The sequence below is a fragment of the Thalia democratica genome, chromosome 4 (genome assembly GCF_965202585.1).
Source record: "Thalia democratica chromosome 4, ktThaDemo2.hap1.1, whole genome shotgun sequence".
NCBI classification, from domain to species: Eukaryota; Metazoa; Chordata; class Thaliacea; order Salpida; family Salpidae; genus Thalia; species Thalia democratica.
The window spans coordinates 57,657,891-57,667,354 of NC_139168.1; the positions used below are offsets into that span (position 1 = coordinate 57,657,891).

A 9,464-nucleotide genomic window follows, 5' to 3' on the forward strand; every position below is an offset into this window, starting at 1 on the left:
TAAAATAAGATAAAATGAGCTACATAACTTTACAAGAATATTGCTTATCTACTTTTCGTTGGGAAACTCCAATAGACAAGTATAAAAAATACTTATCAAAAACATCAAAAAAAAACTTTTACGTACTTGTAGAACAATTTACAATACTTGAAGTTATTAAAACTTAAAAATACACATTAACATTTAATAAAAAGTTTCATGAAAACTAAAAAATAAGCACAAAATAAATATACATCATACTTACATTTAAAATATTGTTATTTGAAAACTATAAATATTATTTTCTAAAACAATTTTAAAATTAAACATATGTGTTAAACAACAGAAACTAACAATAGTTTTCAATTACATCAAAAAATCGCTATAAATAGCTAACCTGGAATTTTCCATTGAGGTAAGATTTATCCAACGCTGTCTACTATCATCATACACTCGAAGTTCTTTTGAGACATCTAACTGGTGCCTTAAAACTCCACCTTGATTGAAAATAACTTGTTAATATATTTTTTTAATTCAAGTAACAATAGCTAAAAAGGCTTAAAATATTAAAATACTCAGAATTTTTTTCAACATAAACGGTAAAATAGTTATATAAATATATTTGAAGGAGAATATAATATAGCTTCAAAAAAAATGTTTTAAAAATAACTAATATATTTTTAATCTTCTTCTTCGAAATAAATCAGAAGCTTTTAAACTTTATAATACAGGAAAGCTATAGCATTATTATTAAAATCACTTATAGTATGTTAAAAGAAAATAAAAAATAAAGCATGTATATTTTGCAAGCTATACATAATGTATATGTAAGCAAAAACAAAAACTATAGCATCGCCTAAAAATCTTAATTGTTCACTTAAAAAACTTAGAAAAAAATTAAGAAAATTTTAGTGTTCCCAAAAAACTTTTAGTACCCTTTAAGATTTACGAGTTTAAAAGAAGTCTTATTTCTAAATTTTATACAAACCATAGTTGCAACAAATTACATATCTAATAACGACTTTCCACTTTCTAGAGGTGCCAATAACAAATTCAATCATGTATATATATAAACAGGGTTGCCAAAGAATTTTTGTAAATTTTTTCTACGTTTTTAAAAACAAGGTTTTCGGTTCATTTTTAGTATAAAATTATGCTTGAGTTAAAAAAACAACTTCTTCAAAAGTCCAACAACATTGATACTGTAAAGCTACTTTAAATATGTTTTTTTATGAAAATTTAAATGATAGAAATCATTTTTTATTTTTATAATATGTTTTTCGTACCTGATCGAAATTTTATTACTTGACATGTAAAAATCGTTCTAAATTCCAGGTCTTTTAACTATTTTTCTTCAAAATTAAAGGATTTTTACAAAGTTTCTCAAGTTCTAGGTGTTTTGCCTAAATTGTCAAACCCTAGTTTTTTTTCATGATTCCAGTTTTTTTGGCATCCCTGTATATATATGGTATACTATCAGAACCCACCCGCGTTCAAAATCTACCCGCGTTCAAAATCCACCAGATTTTTTTTTTACATTTTCTTTATTTACTAACTTATTTTATATATTTTTTGAGTTTTTTTTTATTTATTTTTCACTATCACTGTTACCTCTAACCCTTACCCTTGTTCGGTAAGCGGTTCTCGAATTTGACTGGGTGATTTTGAACGTGTCCCATATATATATATATATAGAAAATAATGTGTTAAATAAACTTAAAAACTTTCCACATAGCCCACTTGAAGGGCTTTTAAATAATTTAGTTGATTTAGAAAAAAATGAACAAATGCCTTATAAAAAGCAAAACGCAAAAATTATGTACATATGTTAATAAATGTTCTAGCCACCCAAAAAATATTATAAAACAAATACCAAACATAATTAATCAACGTTTAAATAAAAGATCAAGTAACGAAGAATACTTTTTAAAGACAAAACACGATCACGAATTAATAATGAAAAAATATGGTTACAATGATAAACTTAAAACAGAGCAAAAAACTAAAACGAACGATAAAAATAAAAGAAAACGAAATATAATTTGGTATAATCCCCCATTCAGCAGTTCAGTTATATCAAATATAGGCAGAGAATTTATAAATCGAGTAAAAAAACATTTCAGCAAAAATAATTTATTAACAAAAATCTTTAATAACTATAAAATCCGAACTAGTAATTTATGTACGGCTAATTTGGAGAGATGAATCAAGTCACACAATCAATATATATTAAATAAAAGTAATCTAATCCAGAATCAATGTAGTTGCGCTGGTGGCTGCAAATATAATTTGAAAGGGGGGTAATTATTACCGTTCGAAGAACATTATTTACAAGGCAACAGGGCATAGGGGGGGTCCGACATTTTTTTTACTAAAAATAACATTGTATCTTAAATGAAATCTTAAAGTACATACTACAAGCCAGTTTTTATAGAAATAAAAAATCTTATATAACTTTTGAGATATTGTAATTTTTATAAAAAGTGTCCGATACAAACGTATGGACCGCATACTTTTTGAGGTCAATTTTCTCGGAAATTTAAAAAATCATTAAAAACCTATCTTATGAGCTAGAGACCTCAAACTTTCAGGAAACGTTCCTTTTGAAATTTAGAAGACTTTGAATGTTGGAATTTTGAATATATCAAAAAATAAAAATTTTAGATTAAAAAAATAGGTGGTTTTTTTTTAGTAAAAAAATTATTTTTCAAAATTAAAAAAATTCTGCATTCAATCTCTTAACAATTTAGTAATACACTTTCTGTGAAAGTTTGAAGAAGATTGCTTAAAAAATGAAGGAGGAGATAGATTTTTAGTGAAGTGGTCTTTTTTCTCATTTTTAGTTTGCGCCTTCCATTAGGAACCTATTGATGTCACTGACTTTGATCGCTTATATCTTAAAAAATACTTTGAATTTTTTCAAGTGGTTAAAAATGTCTGATAGCTCAGATAAAACTCTATAAAATAAGATCTACTTGTAAAAATCAAGGTGGACCCCCCTATGCCCTTAACTCTGACCTTGGAAAGAAGTTCTACATCGGCTTATGCTCAACTCAGTTCAGATTCCGATATGCTAACCATAAAAAAACCTTTTAAAAGTGGTGTATATGAAAATGAGACTGAGCTCTCAAAGTGTGTTTGTGACCTAACGCGCAAAAACATTGATTTTAGAACAATCTGGGAGGTGATAAAAGAGGACAGCCAATAGCAGATGGTAATAACTCTGTTTGTAGGCTGTGCTTAAAAGAATCAACGGCCCTTGTGTATGCGTTAAAAAAAGAAGGTGGCTTAAATAAGAGGAGTGAATTTATATAGTCTTGTCGACATATGAAAAAGCTTCATTTAAAATACAATAAATTTTTAAGTTTTTCATAGTCACTCAATTGTAGTTTTGTGAATTTTAGTTGTTTGTTAGGATGGAAGATTAAATTTTGCACTGAATACTTGTACTGTACAATATTCAAAAACTACATGATATCGTTGTTTGTTTTTTTGTATAACTTTTGTATCATTGTTTAGCAAAGTGCTATTTATTTCAAACTGTACTAGCTGAAGATTAGAGCATTCAGCTTCTTTTTTTTTTAATCGACTTTTCTAAATAAATTATATACATATATACAATTATACACAAAAACTATATGTATAATTTGCTGAACTTTTCTGTATATAACACAAGTTGTCAGTAAGATTTTTATTTATTACAGAGAAATTGCAAACATATAAATATTTTGTCATATTGTTTAAATTTGGCATTATGTTAATCAATGTTTTATAAGCCAAGGAATAAAAGTGTACTTTTAAAACAAAAACAAACCTTTGTTTATAATTATTAGATTTAATAGGTAAAAATCAAATAATTTTTCAATTGTAACAATGCGAATTAGAATTTATACAAAAAATACAGGTAATGAACGGTGATATTTTTTATGACTGGTTAAGTTTGTAAATGGTATTTTTATTTAGTTATACAAATGAATAATTTTCTTATAATTGTGTAAAGTAAAAGAATTGACGAGAACTTATAATTTTACACTATCATTACAAAACTATTTTAAATATTTAGTTCGTAAGTTAGCTAACTATCGTCTATCTTTTTTTTTACTAGTAAAAGTAGATAAAACATATTTAAAATATAATAAAATATGTTCGTGTTTGTGGCTTGAGTTTGTGTTTAACTTAGGGTTGTTTGTTTGAAATTTTGTTAAATAATCACTTTTTGAAGTAGACTCATACTTTCTTTAATTCTGTTTTTTTTTTTGTTTAAAGCTTTTGATTAATTTTTTTTTTCAATTTTTCCAGTGTGCTTAGTTTACTATTTTTTAATCAAATATAGCTCTGCTGTGCTTATATTTCCCCACTATAAATAGTAAATGATGAAAAATATCGTTTCCTCAAAGTTATTCATAGTTTTTCAAAGTATAGACCAGGGTTTCCCAAACTTTTTTTCATAAGGCCAAGGCCCCCTTTGAAGAAACTAAAATAGTTATGGCCCCCTCCGACAAGATTTCTCAAAAAACTGCCATTAAAAACGCATAAGACTTTTTTTTTGATTTTTATATCAACTAAGTTTTAAATTGTATCCTTATGGCCCCCCTTTTTACAGCTTATGGTTTATTTATAAAATTTTCCTATAAAGTCTAGTATAAGAAAATCTAGTATAAGTTTCCAAACTACCCTTATTTACGCTTAAGACTTGTTTTTTGCTTTTTATCATTGACTTCTAAATATTTAGTTGTATTGTTAAATTATGGCCCCTTTTATACTGACGGCCCTCCTTAAGCCTCTTTGCAGCTTTTGGCCCCCTAAAATTCTGAAATGGCTCCTAAGAGGGATGTATGACCTTCTTTGGGAAACCCTGCTTTAAACAATATATCAGAAAAAATAGCACATACGTCAATATCCAACAATGTTTACTAATACACTACTAAACATATACTAATGTTGTATATATTTTATCTTACTTTGAAATAATTTCTAAAGAGATACAAAGTTTTTTAAGAGGAAAACTAAAATTAAGTTGAATCATGGTAATTCTAAATGTCTAACAAAGCATCAAAAAATTTAAAAAAGCGCATTGTAGCATAATGTTTTACAAAGTTTTAAAAGTAAAACATATAATCTTATTTCAGCAAAAGTTTCTAATCTTACTAACTTTGTTGTTACAAAACTTAGAAATTAAATATTTGTTTAAAAAATTACTTTATTCATCAACGTTTTTTGTTATAGTACAAGTTAACAAAAAACCTAATGCAACGAGATGTTTTGATTCAGCTCTAATTTGAGTTCTAGGAGTTTGCAAAACAGGTTGCATAAAAGGTACCATAGCATAATTTGAAGCTTCCAGTAATAATCTCATGCAGATTGGGTCATTTTTCATAAACTCAACTTCCTAATAAATAATTTAAATTTGTACCAGTCTTTGATTAATAAACACCAAGAGACTATGTATTTAAATTGGAAATATATTTTTCATACAAAAGAGTAAAAAACAGTTATTTTATAATAGTCTTATAATAATTACAACTTCTTAAGATATTGCATGAAAAACTTAAAGAAAAATAGTAAAATTAAAAACTTTTATGGTTCTATATAAACTTAGAAAAAAACAAAATGTTAGTAAAAAACTTAAACAGATTTTATAAAATTAGTATTTACTTGCACATGAGTTATTAATTCAGTAGGTGACATTAAAGGAAATCTTATTTTTTCCATTAATTTTGCAGCGTGTTTTATTCTATTTTTCTTGTCACTTTCTATCCAGTTTTTTGCAGCATTGAACAACTGTATTTCACTAAAATCCTATAAAATGATTATTAGCTTAAAAACTATTTTTTACAACTATAACTAAGAAACATTTATTGTTACTCACAAAAACAAAAAAAAGTTAAAAACTAATAGTGTTTTATAAATTATGTTTTTTCATTACCTTCAATACATCACTAGACAACAAATAGTTCATTCTCTCAAAAGAAATTTTGTTGAAATCTGTAACATCATTGAAATTTTCTAACATGAACAAGCTCACTTGCCTGTCAACTTGTTCTAAATGAAAGTTATTCGCAATCACACCAATTTCAACACAGTTTTCAGTAGTAATTTCAGCAATTAGAAATTTCTGTAAAAGAACACAATTTAAAGTATAAAATTAACTTTTTGAATTGTAAAAAAAACATATTACCACATCTACAACTTTATTGAATCAATTGGTATTGGTTGCAAAAACTATTAAGCCTAAGACAGGATTGCCTTTCTTAGAATCAAAAAACTGTCCTGAGTCACCCTGATTTTTTTTTCTAATTGTTTAAAAAAAAATTTGCCTTTGACGCAAATTACTTATACCTTATGTTCATTCTTCTTTATAGCTAAACGGAAGGTTGTATGTGTATACATCTGCATTAGATGTTCTTAAAACTTATGAAAAATACTGTTTTCAAAGACAGGACAACACTATTCTTCTATACTAGCTTTTTAATTTTTTACTGAATACAAGTATTTATGAATTATAACAAACATCTTAATATATGAATTGACAGTGTAAAAAACATTATAAGTATACTAAACTATATAAGTAACTAAAATAATAAAGTGTATTAAAGCTTTTTTATGCACATTTAAACTTTTATATCTCTAAACTAATTCTGATAATATAAACTCAAATCATATTAAGTATTAAATTCAGATTTAACAGAAACACTTAAGTGTTATTACTCAGAATGGTTAAGAGCTAGCAAGGCTAAAAAAATTGATAAGCATTTCAAAATCAACATTAATTATGTTCCTGAACGAAATTGGGTATAAAAATAAGAAAATATTGAAACTTAATCAACCAAATCTCAATATAGATCTAGAAAAAACCTGCTTTGATATTTTCTAAAAACCTTTAAATGATCCTTAGATTTTATAAAAATCAAAACTACCCTGAGTCATCCAGAATTTAAACAAAATCAAAATATCCTGAGTTACTCTGAGTCTACCTGAGATTTTCTAGAACTTAAAAATACCCCGAGTTTACCTGCTTGTGTGGCAACCCTGCTAAGAAAAAGGTTTAAGTCAATAAAAGCAAAAAACTAATTAACAAATTTGTGGCTAGAAAGGAAAAGTTTTAACTGAGCTTAAACACTATGAATGACCAAAAAACTTTAATTTTGATACAAAGTCACTAAAAAATTATATCAAGACTAAAATTTACATAAAAAGTCAAAACTTATCAAGTTTTAAAAACTAAATCAGACTAGACTAAATATAAACTTTTACCCTACACTACATTTGAAAAGTGTTAAGTTTTTTTTTAACTGTTTAAAAAATATAACTATTTTACATTAAGTTATTTGACCAAAATGTCACAAACTAAAATATTCTTTAATAATAAATCAATACTAACATTGCAAAAATCAAGAACTTCTGGAACTTGTACATAAGAAGCAGTTTGTAGCAAACTATTAATGTTTTGTAAACAAATTTGAATTCTTCCACTGTAAATAAAGTCCATAATGCATTTCAGCCCCACAGCTGAAACATCCTTCAGAATAATTTCAGTTTCAGTCATTTCACTCATTCCACTGGTACCAAGCATTGCTTAAAATATAAGTATTTTTATGAAAAAAGTTTTAGTAATAAATTAACTTAACTTATAGATGGATATAACATTGCTTTTTAACAAAAAACATAACAGTTACAAAAAAATTGGTTGCATTTCTAAATTAAAAGTAAAATACTATACAACAGGTTCTATAATGATTTAGTTTTATATAAAAAAATAATTGACTCTTAAAACATAGCTATAAAACTGAAGCTAATTATGTAGTTATTTTGCAAACCTCTAAAATAATCAGAAGTACAAGCTAGCAGTGCTCTGTGGGCTGGAAAACGCTGTTCCTCTGCAATTAAAACAATATCACACAATATCATTTGATCTCTTAAAAAAGAAAATCCAGTCACAAGTCGACTAGAGTAAGATTTTGACTCATATGATCTTGAAGAATTTGTAATTAACACTTCAGAATTCATTTGAAATATTATAATTTTTCTGATACATATAGTTGGTTATTTATTACTCAAAAATAAACAAATAAAACAAACAGAAAGAGAAAATGATTGTTTAAAAAATACTGTTTTTTTCTAAAACTGTTTGTTTGTTTGTTGAGCATGGTAAATTTGTACATGATTTAGTTTAATAAACACATACATGTATTTATTGCTTAAAAGGTAAGGGCATAGGGGGACAAAAATATCCTGAATTTATAAAAGACCTTAAATATGTGTTCAATATCAGCACAATTATCTTTAAACCAGTTTGCAAAAAAATGTATAAAAATACAACTATTCAAAATATAAGTTTAAGCAATTTAGTTGAGATCCTAGCAAAAATAGTTCACTGGAATATACAATGTTAACCAATTATACAGTATCCTTCTTTTATTACACTTACATATGTTTCTGTGTGTTAAATGAGTCAACACACTTCAACTGAGCTCTGTAAAAAAATAAATACTGTGAGGAAAGAATAGAAGCTTAAGTAGGTATATTAATATGTCCATTCAAAATAAAATAATTGCAATAGATTTTTATAGGTTATTAATAGATAAAACACTTAATGTTAATTCCAACTGTTATAAAACTAAATAATATTTGTAATTATTATATCTAAATTAAATAAATAAAGTAAAAATACAAAATAAGATAACAAATCATAATATAAAATATTTACACAAAAATAAAGGAAGTACTAATTCTAAAATATTTACTGGTTACTAATTGTTGAAAAAAAATGTATCTAATAATTACGCCACAATATAAATGAACATTAGAGATAGTATAATTTATACTACTAAGTTAGATAATTTATTCCTTATGTTTAAAAAAAGTAGTAGAGCATTTTAATTTAAAAAAGAAATGTAGAAATATTTACCTAGTTTTAGTTATGTTTTGTGTTACAGACTTTATCATTCTTGTAATTAGTTTGTGAATAAACTCAACCAAGAAAGATATATTTATTTATAATTATTATATTTATTATTATATAATTATTAGAAACATATATTAGATATGATAAAGTCAAGCTGAATTGAATCAACAATGCCTGTGATTAGATGCCCTCTTGAGAGTTGCACATATGAAACACTAGATGTCAATGTTTCTGTGCCTCTTTGCTTATCATTCACAACAATGTACACATTAATGCAAATTCTTCAAAACCAAAGCTTCCAAAGATGGACCGTCCTCGAATAGGGACAGACTGCAACAAAGAGGGTTGGAACATATTTGTACAAAAGTGGACTATCAAAAAGATAGCATGGAGATGACAGATGTAGAAAAACGCCGTCAACTGTACCAGTGCTGTGAGGAAGATTTAGGCGATGCTATTCTGAAGGGACATGAAGATGTAGTAAATTTAAGTGAGCAAGAGCTTTTAAGGATGATCAAGCAGCTTGCAGTTATTCCTGTTTCAGTTGTTGTACGACAATCAGACTTTCTTAGTGGAAGAC

The 9,464-nt window shown here is 26.2% G+C and overlaps 1 protein-coding gene across 1 annotated transcript in view; it reads right to left on the reverse strand.

Moving 5' to 3' along the window:
* Positions 1-8,000, reverse strand: part of LOC145835186 (kelch-like protein 9) — a 28,264-nt gene extending 20,264 nt beyond the window's left edge. Inside the window, exons 1-6 of the mRNA XM_082942749.1 lie at positions 7,797-8,000; positions 7,361-7,554; positions 5,906-6,094; positions 5,635-5,778; positions 5,224-5,368; positions 377-476 (exon numbers count right to left, since the gene is read on the reverse strand). Of these exons, the coding sequence (XP_082798875.1) occupies positions 377-476; positions 5,224-5,368; positions 5,635-5,778; positions 5,906-6,094; positions 7,361-7,554; positions 7,797-7,986 (962 nt within the window). The 5' untranslated portion in view covers positions 7,987-8,000. The remainder of the gene's footprint in view (positions 1-376; positions 477-5,223; positions 5,369-5,634; positions 5,779-5,905; positions 6,095-7,360; positions 7,555-7,796) is intronic.
* Between the last annotated feature and the right edge of the window lie 1,464 nt (positions 8,001-9,464).